Here is a 16,050-nt window from a genome sequence, read left to right as displayed (position 1 = left end):
GAGAGAGAAAGAGGGGGCGGGAGAAAGGTTCCTGTATTGATTTCAGTTTTTAACGTTTACCAATAAAAGAAGAGAGAATACAAACAAACATCAGAAGAAGACAATGATGGGGGGGGGGAGGCAGTTTAGGGTTCTGTTCCATCTATGCACAGACAAAGAAACCTAAGAGATCAGCACCGTCTGAATCATCCTGGGTAACCTGGGTTAAACTGAAGATATTGCTTGCACACTTTTGAATTATTTCTGATCAGATGGGGATTACTAGTTTCCAAAGATAATGAATGTTACAGAGTCTCTGAAGATTATTCCTATTGGTCAAAGGTATGAAAAGAAACCTACATTCTTCCATCTATCAGTAAATGCATTTTCTTTTACATATCTTTTTACATATGTCCATTGGGAGTATATATAATAGTGTAAATCAGGTATATTACAAGTATGTATTTTGGAGCCAGAGAACTGGGTTAGTATAATATATATATATATATATATATATATATATAGCTATATAAAATGAAATACATTAATCATATTTTAAATGTGTACAGTAAGCGCCGCTTATTTTGTATTAGAGAATAAGCCGGTTCTGTAGTTGCGTTTAGATTTTTGGCAACTATGCTATTAGCATGAAACTTAATGGACACTTTACTTCTACATGTAAAAATGTATGTATGCTAGCATTTATTAAATAATAAAAATATAACATTATATATACATATATATATTTTTCTACATGTACACATGTATGTATGCTAGTGTTTATTAAATAATAAAAATATCAAATTATATATATATATATATACATATAATTTCTACATATACACATCTATGTATGCTAGTGTTTATTAAATAATACAAAATATCAAGTTTTATATATATATATAATTTCTGCATATACACATGTATGTATGCTAGTGCGTATTAAATAATAATAATAAAAAAATATATATATATATATATATATATTCCATCTTTATTTACATATATATGTGTATGCTACTAGCCATATATGTATGCTAATATATTGTATTAAATGATTTTGAATACGTATATAATATCAGATAAAAATTCGTAATTAATTTTGCAGTTATAAGTAATCACGTATTGGGATGAGTTGTGAGTTGCCTTTTTTTTTTATTGCATTTGCATTTTCAGTAGCTTACTCAGTTTCTGAGCCCAGAAACAACATTGCATTGACCTTACATAGGAAATCTATTTGATGTTAAAGCCACACTACTACACCTATCAGTTCCTTAAAGGAAATTCATTCAGCTGGGATTTATACACTGGATTTCGTTTATTTTATTTTTTTTTTCCATACACTACTATGTAATGGGAATCCGAATTGGTGTTAAATTAGATTTTTGGCTTCCTGGTTACAAGATATTAGTATCTGTACTGACTGTTTAAAAAGTTTAGAGGTTTCAGGAACAAATACTATGGAAATGATGTCGAGACACAAATTGCATGGGTTTAACGTTGCAGATGTGTTTCTCACTGATGTTGTTTAATTAACAATCAACACCTAGATGGTACTCTCTAGCCAGACAGAGGACAACCCAGATCGTTTGCAAATGTTTATTTGTAAGCAGGGACAACAGTTTTCTTGGTACATCCAAATAAACGTCGTTTTTTTCCTGCCTAGTACTTTTACGTCATGTGTTGCATCATAATTAATTACCGCAAACTTCTTCGATTGCAATAAAAATGCTTTCTCAAACTCCAGTGTAACATCACATATACATGTATGTTTTGCTGCATGCACTATACGCACAGCAAAGCACATATGGTTATGCTGCCAAACCAATTTTATTGCCAACCTTGTTAAATAAATATATTTAACATTCACCATCTCAGTTTTTAATTTCACACTGAAACCCCCTAGAAAGAAAACCTCAAAAAAAGTTGATTTGGGTCATTTTTTATAGGAAATTAAACATTTTGTTGAAGGCACAAGTTTTTGAGTCGGTATTAACAAAATATCAAGAGAAAAACATATGAGATTGCCTGTATTGCCTATATTGCTGTATTTGTTATGTTCCAAATCGTGCGGTCATAAAAAAAAATCTATTACGTCATAATTTAAGACAATTTTTCTTACGTTATTTGTGAAAAAAAATATATAAAAAAAGATTCATAAACCTGCATTTTCTATAATACACACTTTACTTTCCAGCGATAAACAAATCTACACTTGCCATCTAAGATTTACTTTAGTTTTGTTATTGTTTCAGGAAAATTATTGCCACTGCCTCTCTTACATGAACACAATCCATAATACATTTCTTAAACATAAATAATCTCTACAAAGGTAACAGCCTGCTAGATATATATATATATATATATATATATATATATATATATATATATATATATATATATACATATATCTATATATATATCGGGCTAAAATGCATATATGTATAAATACCTACCAGTGTCTGCGCTGGAAGCAACCTGTGCACTTATCATGCTTGAAATATTATTACCATTCTGTGCCTGGTCCACCTCTTCAATAAAAATTCAATATCTTACCAAATAAAAAAAATGAAAATATGACATTACCTAAAGATTTTGACAATGGGTTGCTTTCCCTATTCTGCACAAATGGTCTTACAGTACTATCACAGCTTGGTAGGGTGGTTAATGGTTTACAGGGGACTGGGAGACACTGATTGGCTGTCGCTGTCTTTGTCGTCACTGACTTGTGCATAAGGCTAGCTCCACAGCAGCTGGGAACATGCAGTCCAGGGAAGGCAGTTCAGATGGGAAGAGACAGACAGTGGAGCATTCACAGACCTGTAGGATCAGACCTCCGCTAAGCAAGCACCAAATTATAGCGCATCTGACGTCTTGCTTCCACCCTGCTTGGCTACCAGAAAAAAGGATGGACTCTTAAATTGAGCTTGGTTTTTATTTATGCTGCAAGCCTTGTCTGGACGAAACGTTGATCCTAAAAAGAGGAGATCACAGGTGGACTAGGCAACTTCCATGAAGAAGTGAACTGAAAATAACCACTGAAGCACTCCACCCAGGTGATCTGAGAATCTTCTGCGACTGTCTTCTCCAACAGAGGGGTTTTAAAGCTTTACATTGACAGAAGAGTCAATGCTGGCAGGTTAGAGCAACCGAAACCCGTGGTTTATTTTGATTTGGAGATTATGTGCACTTTCCTCACTGACTGAGCTACCTCAGACTCAAGAAGAACAACTGGCCACGACCAGGCTTATTATCCTCACCTTACTCCTGCTACCTTTTTTTCCTTTGGTTTTGGGATCTGCTTTTTTTTAGACTCTTGATGTATTTTGTTTGAGTTCTATTAAGAGTATTTGGCTTCTGTTACCTGGATCCATCATCTTTAGTCTTCAAAATATCTGCCAACCAAAGACAATGGTGCACTGTGCTGGATGCGAGAGGCCCATACTGGACCGCTTTTTGTTGAATGTACTGGACAGGGCTTGGCATGTGAAGTGTGTTCAATGCTGTGAATGTAAATGCAACTTAACAGAGAAATGCTTCTCCAGGGAAGGCAAGCTTTACTGTAAAAATGACTTCTTCAGGTAAGTGCTCATCAAAGCCAACCTTGGCATACCTTTCTCCTATTAGATCTTATTGGCACATTGCTTCCTAAGAACAGTGGGGATAATAGCATTGGGTTTAGCCTTGGATGAAAGGAAATCTTAAAACATAAAATAAGAATAACATAATGATCAACGTGAGCGACAATTCTTATTCTATGTATGGGGTTAGTTGGAGACAGGTGGCTATTTCTATGTATTTGCCCAAAATATGCACATGTTCATCTGCTAATATTCCAAGCGTGCTGCATGACCATTTGCTTTATGTGGGCAATGCATATAAAATTATACCCATCACATTTATTCTATCGGAGCATTTCAATGCTCATTTTTGTGTGTATTATATATATATATATATATATATATATATATATATATATATATATATATATATAATATATATATTCTATCATTTCTTTTTAAGCAATTTTACCTATATATTTATATAATCAAGGCACAGACAATGAAGGGTTGTCTTATCTGGAAAGGGAGAATAATCTACAACCGTCCCTTGTCAACTGTGAATTTATTTACCACCATCTGATGAATATTTTAGTGGTGACAAAGTAGAGATAAAGACTCCTTGGAGATCCTCTGAAAATGGATCTAATGTGCCCGATCAGTGTAAGGAGGGGGAGAAGACTGCTATCAGTCCCCCAGCAGATGCACACCATGTATTTATTAGCACAGTTAAAAACTACCCAAATGGTTTGATAATTATATAGCCCCAAATGCATTTCTCATGCAGTGTTCCTCGGGGTCAAGCGACGGGTTAAAATGATAATTTGATGGATGAAAGTGACATCTTTTCCTTAGATAAAGACCTGATCTCTCATGATCCTTTCATGTCAGTAGACTTCTACAGGCCCAGGGAAAATGTCATTTTTTTGCCCTTCTTGTCAAGCCGGTGTTTTATATTTCCAAACAATTGGAGAATAATCGCATTAAATATTTTACTACAATGACAGCGCATAAAATATGTTTCATATTATTACACATAATTAGACATAGCTTAGAAAAAAAATCTGCAATTGTAAAACAATTTTTGGACATTGAAATAAATTATATATATATATATTTATTAATTTTCGGGTTAGTTGCTAATCAAGGGGAACCATTACAGATACAAAAAATACACGACACAAGCTGTAAATTTTGGTCACACATACTCCAATTGTGTTGTTATTTGTTCGACAACCAACTCACTCCTGTTTGTTATACTGTACATAAGACATGCCTGTGTGTATTCAGGAATATCACAGTAAAAAGGAAATAACACTTTGAAATGTACTTAAAGGTGACTCATTGCTTAGATATCCTGTCCTTCACAATACAAAGCAAGGACCCCAAGTAGGTATTGGTTGTGGATTTTAGTAAATAAGTGACAACTGTATTTGAATTGCAAAGATGTTTAAGAAGAACACCTTGGACAATTGCTCCTTGATTGAAGCTCATCATCTTCACGATTTACACACAAAGGACCATATTTCTAAATTGCAATAGTGAAATAGACTACTAATTGTGGGGCAATCAGAAGGAATATTCAATAGGTTGCTATGGTGACTGCTCTTTGCCCCTAAATTTCCCTATAAAAATATGACCCGTAGCGTTCGCCAATGGACTTTAGCAATGAGCTATAACCTTGGCGTTTTTCGTTTCGTTTATTTTTCCATTTAGTGGCGATCGGGTTTGTTAGAATTAAAGTAAATACCGGTACATCTAGAAGAAGAAATAAGAAATATTGAATTTATTCTAATATTTCAGATTTTAATTTTCGAATCTCATTCGTGGTCCCGATGGAAAAAAACTTTCCGGAATATTGTCCGCGTTTTACAAAAATATTTAGTAGGAGGAATTCAACTAACATTTTTTTCCTAATCTTGAAAACTATTTCGTTAACATTTTTGAGTTCTATAAATTGTTACATATTTTTTTGCCACATGGTTGAGATTTTAGCCCATAATATTTACCTTTGTAAATAGAGTTAAAGATGAATTACCTATTTTCCATTATTCTGTTCTCAAGCCAAGTTCTACCTGAAATCTCAATAATGATGTATATTTTGTAGAAATAAAAAAAAATGAAACAAAAATTGCTAAAACTGGCCAAAACCTAATGTAACCGAATTGTAACCGAATGTCTGGGGTTAATATGTATAGAAACATAGAATAACGCGTACATATTAATGAATAATAATAATGTTAGTTTCTTTGATGATGTCATTTTTCATTATATATTTTTTTTGGTGAGGTGAGACATGTGATTGGGAAATGTAATTGCCCCCTAAAAAAAATATGAAGAAATGTTAAATATTTCGTTTTTAAGTATTTTGTTTTCTTTTTTGTTTGCCAGGCGTTTTGGTACCAAGTGTGCAGGCTGTGCCCAGGGGATCTCCCCCAGCGACTTGGTCAGGAGGGCAAGAAGCAAAGTATTCCATTTGAACTGTTTTACATGTATGATGTGCAACAAACAGCTCTCCACTGGAGAGGAACTCTATATCATTGACGAGAACAAGTTCGTCTGCAAAGAAGATTACTTAAATAACAACAGCCCTGCCAAAGAAAACAGTCTTCTTTCAGGTAAAGCCTTAATGCATCATTTAGGCGAAGGCGGCCATAAAATGGACCAATTCGGATTGGTATTTTTTGTGTTTATACTCATCTCCAGATACAATGTAAACATTATGGATTTAAATGTGTAAGAAGAGATGGAAGGGATACGATACAAGTATATACAAAGTATTGAAAGTGAAGGTATTTAGAGGGCTAGATAGGTTGATAGGAACATATAGATTGATAGGAACATAGGATATTTTTTCCATTTAGTCTGCCTATTTAAAGACTCAGACCTTAATGAGTTTTTGGTTTTGTCTTCGATTCAAGATAGCTCTGTTGTATTTTTAAATTCTCCCCTGGTTTAACGCTACCATTTCTGCTGGGAGGCTTTTCCACTAATCTACCATCCATCAAAATGAATATGGATAAATAGATAAATTGCTGTGATAGATTTCACGTATGTGTGTGTAGGGAGTGTTGTGTGCTGGTTCTCCAGTTCATCCTTTTCAATTCAGGGAGCGACTTGGGTTCGATATAATCACCCTTTGTTTGATATGATTCATTTTTTTCCCTCTCCCTGGAATAGTAACAGGCAGTGACCCCAGTTTATCTCCTGACTCTCAAGACCCTTGTCAAGACGACGCAAAGGACTCTGAAAGTGCTAACATCTCAGATAAAGAGGCTGGGATTAATGAAAATGATGACCAGAACCTGGGAGCAAAGAGAAGAGGACCCCGAACCACTATCAAAGCCAAACAGCTGGAGACTCTGAAAGCTGCATTTGCAGCTACGCCTAAACCAACCAGACACATTAGGGAACAGCTGGCACAGGAGACTGGCCTCAACATGCGAGTTATACAGGTAATGCGCTTTGGATCAATGCCAGACTAGCTGTGTCCCATGAATCAACACAATGAAAGCAAATACACATTTAGCACTATTTAACCTGTATAAAGAGGACATACTTTAGTGGGACCACTATAAGTACAGGCAGCACCAGACACTTAATAAATGGTCATTCGGGTTACCCTAAAATTACTATTTTTTGCGCAGAAAATGCTCTTTATAGGTAGCCTCTGTTGCTTATAAAGACAATGTAAAACCTGTTAAAGATTTCTTCTTTAACTAGAAACATGTGGGCACTTCTGTTTGCTTGTAACCGACTAAATAATTTACCCTAGAAGTAAAGCAGTTTTTACTCTTTTGTCTACTGAGATCCACTGAGTCAGACATCCAGAAATCAGTGGAATTATATGCAAGAGACTGTTCATATAGGCAGTAGAGAGTATAATAATAATAATAATATTTTTTATTATTCTTTAATTTAGTTGGTTTAATCGAAAAGCATTTAAAACAGGGCGATTGAATTTAACTTACCTGATATATATATATATATATATATACTTGTGATGATCCTGAAAATAACAGAGTTTGTTATTTAGCCAAAAAAAATATTTAGCTGTTCCTTAATTATAAGTTTTTTTTTGTGATAAAATGGCCTACAGCTGACGCCGCTTTGGCACTAACTGGAATTCGATAAATTAAAAGGTTTGGATAAATGAATATTATTTAGACAATGACTAATAATAATAATGTTATTATTATTATTATTATTATTATTATTATTATTATTTAGAGTAACCTAACAGGCAACCGAACAGTTTGGGTTGCCTGCACCACTGAAATATAATCGTTATTCTAAAAGGAAATATTGTACAAATTTTGCTGCAGTTTCACCTCCTATCTCATCATTTATTGGCCTTAAAGGACTGAACAGGGGTATCAAGTTGCAAATGGACTAGAAATTAATAACCATAAATGTGAGGGGTTAATGGAAAAATAAGAATGACAATGAGTTGGGCTTATTAAAAGGTTTATAAACCTGCAGAGCTGGGGGTAATGGAGGGTTAAAAGATCATTAAGGGGAGGTTAGATTGGAAGAGCCTCAGTGTGAGGATAATTAGGAGTAATCTTGTCAGGGTAATAAGAATTAACTCAATCATTTTTGACCTAAAGCGGAAAAGCCAAGCAAGGAAGGGAAGTAAATGCCTTTTAAATATTAATTCAATAACTAAAAAAGAATAGGTAGTCAAAACATATATATACTGTAAATCCTATTTTACATGCAATGTATGAAGAACATCCTATTTTATTTCACGCGTGATTTGGTTTGTCTTTCCTTACTGGAATCTTCCCACGGTGACACTGAAGTTCAAGCAGGTCATCCTAACCCCCTCAAGGGTGAATCCTAATTTCTGCAACCAAGAGAAAGTTAATGAGTGACAATTACAAATTGGGGAATTTCAAATAGCTTGCTCTTTAATCTTGTCGGTAGAAGCATACTAACAGATTGTTGGCAATTAATAGGCATATATAGATATAGATATAAATATGTATGTGTGTGTATATAATGTATATATATATTACGCAAAATATGGGTAAAATGCATAGCCATGCGAATTTATGTGATCTGCTTGAAATAATAATAATAACAACAATCATAATAATAATAATTACTATTATTATTATTATGTATTTCCCATTGCTCTGCAATTTGCTTCATGCATGGCAATTATCACAGGCGAACTCCACACTAAAAATAATTGATTTCACCGACAGTGAATTTTTTTATTATTATTATTTTTTGCTGAGTATTTTCACTTTTTTATTGTTTTTAATATATATATATATATATATATATATATATATATATATATATATATATATATATATATATATGGGTGTGGTGGGGGCGAGGTCCAGGAGTGATCCACATTTATAACTGAGATTTAAAATAAGTACAATATTAGGTCAAAAATCTTGAAAACCTGTCAAAGGGTACGTTTGATAAACGTCTCCTCTCATGGAACCCGTGTAGTTATCAAATGTGGCTCAAAAGTGATTTATGATCTCTGGCTTTATGTTGTCCCTAAGCTAAATGGGCTCTTTCTGGGTGCCTATAAACAGGATTTTTGGATTTAAAGGCACTTGCACTATTCATACATCTAAACTGAGCTAATGTAACTCTGATTATTCCACGTATGCTTGTGCATATGAAAATGTAGGACTAAACAATAGATCTAGGTAAGCATTTCATCCAAAAATATGAAGTCCATGTACTAAAGCCACATAGGACTATACCCCAATGCCAATTTTAGACAATAATCAAAATATCAAATAAAATTAAATATATAAATAAAAAAATTAAGACATGTAAGAGAAACCTTATTTCAGAAGAGGACAATCAACCACGATCTGGCTAGTTACAACAATGCATATTCCATGGCCATTTTTTGGCAGTAATATGTGTATATACAGCTATATGTGAATAATTACTGTAAAATCCTACTGTGGTGAATTAAGATTATGTTGGAAAATCTTTGTGGAATTGCTCTAGAAATGTTGAAATCTGATTTTAGTCTGAGCTTCTAGGATTTAGCATGGTCTGAGTGTTTACTCATTGACTGCAATGCTCACAGCTAATGTACTAATGCTAATGGTGTGTTGCAGGTATGGTTCCAAAATCGACGCTCCAAAGAAAGAAGAATGAAGCAGCTCAGTGCCCTGGGTGCCCGTAGGCATGCATTCTTCAGAAGCCCACGCAGGATGAGGCCCCTTGTGGACAGGCTAGAGCCCGGAGAGCTTATCCCCAACGGACCGTTCTCATTCTATGGAGGTAGTTATTAGTGATATATACCGGTATATATATATATATATATATATATATATATATATATATATATATATATATATATATATATATATATATATATATATATATATATATATATATATATATATATATATATATTATGTAATTTTTTTAAGAATACTATATACAGATACTTTCAGTATGTTGACTGTGAAGGATATCACTGGATAAAATAGCGTGACCATCTATATTTGATTGCTTTCTATGGGCCTTAGAAATACAGAATAGCCTCAAACAATATAGTTTCTTAAAAATGTATGATCCATTCTCCTGAATAGTAGCAGGTTAAAGTTAAATACAGCCTATAATTTTTTATTTTTTTTAACAAAATGAAGAGTGATTCATTTCTGCAGCATTCTCCTGCACAGAAGTGCAAGCAAATACTGATATATTTAGCCATCCATTTCTGAGCTTCTTCTCCTGTTATCACTGACACTCATCTACACATACCATGCAGGGAAAAGCCGTGTGTTTTCATGCTTGAAACAACTAGTTAATAATTAATAGGTTTTCTGATTGATAAGTAACACACATGGAATTTTCAATGAGTAATGTTTACAAATATGCGGCTAAGCTTGGTCTTGGTCTTACCGGTAAAGGAAGACTTCAGAAGAAATATATGTATTCCTTCAAGGTGTTTTATTCTTACTTTTTAAAATATATTTATTATTATTGGATTCATTCCAGTGTATATTTCTATGAATGAAAGGGACAGTGCTGTACAGTAGTGTACATAATGTGCTTAATGGAAAGGTTTGATCTGAAACAATGATTTAATGTTCAAAATAAGAGCGAGTAAGGGTTAAAAAGATGTATAAAATTGGACCTATATTGTCGGTGGCCAATGCTGATGAACATTTCCTTGTGCTACAAATGAAAATAACTTATTGTATAGAACGACCAGTGCAGAGGCAATGGTCATATATTTACTTACATATTAGATATATAAAAGCTTAAATGTAACTTTACATATTAACGTCGACACAATACTTTTTTTGCATATTCTATTTCTGTTGTGTCTTTTTTCTAAAGACATAATACCTTTTATTCACTAAACAGCCTACTTTATAAGGTCCATGAGTTATTTTTTTAATGCAGTGAATTTGTCTTATATGAAAACAGACCAATTGCTAATATTCATTAAATCCGAACCTAATTTCTAAACAGGATAAGTAACTCGCTACAAAATAGGTCTGGCAGGGAATATTTTTTTCGTTGCAATGTAATAGACACATACGTTGAAACCCTATATTTAAGTATTTGGCTGAAGGTCTGTGTGATTAAATGAAAACAGTGGTGTGGGTACAATGTTTCCAAACTTGCTTAAGTAAACTTAATGGAGGAAAATACAAGTATTGGCTTACTGGACGAATCACAGCTTTTTGTGATTCCCTTATATTGTATCAAGAATAATATATAATGGCATATTCAAGATCAATTGTGTTTTCTTTTGTAGATTACCAGAGTGAATATTATGGTCCGGGAAGCAACTACGACTTTTTCCCACAAGGTCCTCCATCGTCCCAAGCCCAAACTCCTGTAGATCTTCCATTTGTACCTTCTTCAGGACCAGCAGGAACACCACTTGGTGCAATGGACCACCCATTACCAGGACATCATCCTTCTAGTGATGGTCAGCGTTTTAGTGACATCATGTCCCACCCACCAGGAGACTCTCCAAGTCCAGAGCCCAACTTACCAGGCTCCATGCACTCCATGTCTGCAGAAGTGTTTGGCCAAAGCCCCCCCTTCTCATCATTATCAGTAAATGGGGGTGGAACATACGGCAATCATTTGTCACATCCGCCAGAAATGAACGAAACAGCCGTTTGGTAGTTATGTTTGTCTTTTATTTTTGTAATTTTTATTTGAAAACAGCATAATAAATAGACTGGGAAGTAGTATTCTACCATCAATAGGTATTTCTTGATAACTTATGCTGTACAGGACTAGGTCATTTAAATTTTATTGCTCCTTCAATACACTGGACAATTTGGATCAGACTTAGACTCCTTGAGGAGAGTCCACCAAAAAAGGTCCAAAGGAAATATGAAAAAAAACAAACACAAGACTCAAAATCAAAATTGGTGATGCTCTACAAAAACCCTGCCACCCTACAGGAGATGGTCAATATAGGTGGTACTCAAATACTTTTTTCTGCTTTCACAGTACAAGAAATATTCTGCAAGAATGATGCAGAATACATTCATTCAAGGAACATTCCTTCATTTTAAGTCTGTTTGCCAATCACGTGATGCTCAGATTTTGAAAGGAAGAAAACTGTCTATGCTTAAAAGAATTCCACCTGCAATCTAGGTGGGACAAACTTGTATTTGCCAAAATAACAAAATACAACAATTTAATGCCCTCAGCATCAACTACTCTACCTTCACAAAGCTAATCACAAATAATAAAACAACAACAAAAAGAATCCTCATGATGAAGGTCTGCTGATAGGCCTGCAACCAGACTTGAAACAGATTCTACCTTCATTGATAGGGAACCTAAAAGACTATAGAACTTAAAGCAGTCAACTGTTTACGTATGACATTAAATTCAGGAGCCTAATGTTTTAGTAATAATCCTGTTTTAGAAACCTCTTTGTTCAAAGCAAATATTTTGAACAATCAACCAAATGATTCATTCTTAGTTTTGTTTTCTGTGGCTGTATTGGGACTGATTGCAAGGCTTTTTTTTTTGGTACACTGTGCTAGTTTGTTTAGATATTGTTTACAGAAGGCATTAAAATGAGCATTGAGTGAGGTGCCAAATAAAATAAATAAATAGCACAAAAATACTGTAAGGTGCATTTAGCACCAGTCACCATTAAAAAAAAGTGTTTAAAATGTGTGAAGCAGATTTTAAAAAAAAGTTTGCTATACTTTTTAGTCCTGTTGAACACTCATTGACTTGTTAATGACTTATATAGACCCACACAGGTTTTATTTTTGTGTCCTTAAAGAGAAGTCCAAAATATTTAAATTTTATGGTCAAATATGCAGCCCAGAGCTGCTTTTGTTTCTTTATATATTAAATTTCTCATACGTCTTTTATTGTTATAATAAAATCTAAGCTTGTGTGACCTCCAGTGCATACTAGACCATTCACTGTATGAAAGGGAAAAAAAACTTGTTGATAAATTGTGAATTTTTAATAAAAATAGAACATCTGATGTTTACATAATTTGTATTTAATTTGGTGTCTGTCATTTAGTCTGTCCAGGAAAACAAATAAGAAAGCACTCATCTTAACTTATTAAGTTCATTTTAAATTCGGGCACCAGCAATCAATAATTTTAAAAAAGTATTACGAAACTAATTATGAAAATGTATACAAGTTTATAAAAAAAAAAAAAAAACCTGTACTCAAACCATAGTCACTTTTCAAGTACGTCACAGTTTTCTAAAATATTCAGTATTTTCTTTATTTAACGAAATGCTAAATTTGACCAAGTTTTTTAAATTACTTGTTAATATATATGTTTCATTATACGAATAATATAAAATGACATTTTTACGCAATTCATTGGTATTTTATTTATTACAGAAAAAAAATCTACATAGCAGATACGATGTCGCAAAACTATAGCATTATATATATATATTTATTTATAACTATGTGTATATATATATATATATATATATATATATATATACATTTATATAATATATATATACATTTTAGACAAAGTGATATATATATATTAATAAAAAAAATGAAACTTTTTTAATGAAAATGAAAAACTCGCGCACATATAAACGCCAGCATAGTCATTCATACAAAATTTTATAATTATGTACCCATGCATATTTTTACATGTATATTGTTATTTTGACAATTACATGTAATATTCGGAATTTTTGAACCGAAATATTTTTTTGTATGTATGTGTTGTGAAAATAATAATAATAATAACCGATTTTTTTTTCAGCTAACACTTTATGGGCTATAATTTTGTAGCATTTTTGCTGAAATATTTCTGTGGATACAGTCGAGTGATTTTCTTCTTGTCAGTTACACTCTTCACAATCAGTAATCGTTGCACAAAAAATACATTGCCCTATATTTGCATAAAATACTTACAATCCCATCGAATCATTTAAACAAGGTTGTAAATACATTTTGCATATACCATTACTTAATTTGTTCTGAAGGTCATGCTGCTTTCAGTAATTCAACTGCACGCGTCCATGGAAAGAAAATGTGTTTTATTATGAAATCACATTTCATTTCTTTATTGTTCAACCCACCGAGCATCGGGATATACAGCGTATAGCAAAGCATTTTCTTTTGTTTCATCGCCCTGTATTACAATGTATTTCTAAAAATATCGATTTTTTGCAAATATTGCCTTTATAGCCTCACTGGAAATAAAAATGAAATTAATATACATTAAATTTACAATAAACTCGAAACAAAACTCTCCGTTACAAATTTTAACTCCTGCATTGACTTAATCAAATTAGTAAATATGTGAAAGGAATCGTAGATACTGATAACATTGAATTCAAGGAAATAAAAATGCGTATATACGTGGTATATAGTTAGATATATATTTTAGGTTTACATGGATGGCAAATTGTAGAATATATTCCAAGTTATTTTTTTTTTTTTGCATTTATTTTAAGCGCGGATGTACAAACCTAGGACAGTTTTGTGATATTGAACCTAATATATATTTATCCAAGATGTATAGTGATACATACTATATATATATACAATGTTGGTTTTTATACAGTGATTCATAGTATATATATATATATATATATATATATATATATATATATATATATATATATATTTGTAATGTATTTTATTTATTTTTTAATATTTTTTTTTGTCTTCGCCCAAAGCTCAGGCACTGCAGTGGCATATACTTTGCAGCCATTTATAAAATCTCTTCTATAGATAGGAGCTGTAGATATCATAGAAGACTGACCAAGCTTCCCGTGATTGGCTCATGTATGCCTGACTTATTAAATACATTGGTGGAAGATTGCAGACAGTGAAAGTCAAAGCAAGTCAACTGGTAATCTGACAGCTGAAAAGCAGACAGGAATTGGATCCTTGTTTGGCTTTCCAGAAGAAAAAAAACTATTTCGGCTACTATTTACCAGCAGTTAAAAGGGAGAGATATCACACACCGTTTATTAAATCGTGTGCTAAAATGCATACTGGAAATAAAGAAGTCTACGCCAACAGCACTATAGTGTATGTGCGAGTAACTATAGCTAGGTATGCATAGATCGATAACACAATAAGGGAGGTGTGGCGATCAGTTAACCTCTTTTGTGCTGAACTGTGTTAGGCAATCAACTGACCATAACTGCCGTATCAAAGACCCTAATTTTTACTATATATATAAATAGATCTATATATATACATTAGCTATAAATTGTGGTTCATCCTTTTTTCTATATATAAATATATAATAATTATATATATATATATATATATATATATATATATATATATATATATATACGTCTATGATGAGTCAAAATGTACTAAAACATATTTATTTCATAAAATATTATGGTTTGGTATAACTAGTACATAATTTTATTCCCACTGCAGAATCAAGCGTTGCTCTGCACATTTCTATGTATGTGTATTCGCGTGTATTCAAATCTTCCATGCATTGTACTGCATGGAGTAATGCAGAACATCTTGGTGCACTACATTTAAATAGCATTAAAATCATAAAATTGGAATAACACAAGATCTTTAAGAGGGCTGTTTGTCATGAAACACATACAGCTTAATGGGGAAAAGGTCTGACTAATAGTAACAGCACACACAATAGTACATTTTATTTTCAGGTAAATGTTAATTCTGAAAGAAATCCACTTGGAAAAGAATAACAGGTTTGCCTTAAGACAACACTGCTTGCTTATGCACAGTGCTTGCATTACACCTTGGCCCCTGGCTGTACATCATAATATTTCAGTGCCTACTCCTTCTTTCCTTTGAAGAGTCCAGGTCTGAAGTCGTTAAGCATCATGTCTGTTTCAGGGAGCAAGTGGTAATTAATGATATACCTCTGCCCTCTGTAGGACAATAGGCAGCACTGAACCAGTCTGGTTTGCTGCCTCAATGATGTCTTGGTTTCAATACGCTGTTGAGCAAATTACATTTCTCAATTTCTTTCCAGACGATTTCTTGATGTAGAAGAAAAGCAAATCCGACAGCACTGCCAGGGTAT

General features: G+C 33.0%; 1 protein-coding gene across 2 annotated transcripts; it reads left to right on the top strand.

Annotated features, from left to right (window-relative positions):
• Positions 1-235: 235 nt before the first annotated feature.
• LHX1 (LIM homeobox 1) lies at positions 236-13,028 on the top strand. 2 transcript variants are annotated; one of them, XM_053457697.1, is made up of 5 exons: positions 236-321; positions 5,931-6,157; positions 6,720-6,994; positions 9,644-9,809; positions 11,302-13,028. In XM_053457697.1, exons 1-5 carry the CDS (start codon positions 278-280, stop codon positions 11,679-11,681), a joined length of 1,092 nt encoding a protein of 363 aa, XP_053313672.1. In that variant the 5' UTR covers positions 236-277; the 3' UTR covers positions 11,682-13,028. The 2 variants fall into 2 exon arrangements, with proteins under 2 accessions (XP_053313672.1, XP_053313671.1); XM_053457696.1 differs by lacking the exon at positions 236-321 and adding an exon at positions 3,261-3,560.
• The last annotated feature ends 3,022 nt before the right edge of the window (positions 13,029-16,050 follow it).

This window comes from Spea bombifrons, chromosome 2 (assembly GCF_027358695.1).
Source record: "Spea bombifrons isolate aSpeBom1 chromosome 2, aSpeBom1.2.pri, whole genome shotgun sequence".
Classification (NCBI taxonomy): domain Eukaryota; kingdom Metazoa; phylum Chordata; class Amphibia; order Anura; family Pelobatidae; genus Spea; species Spea bombifrons.
This window is presented reverse-complemented; position numbering and strand designations above follow the sequence as displayed.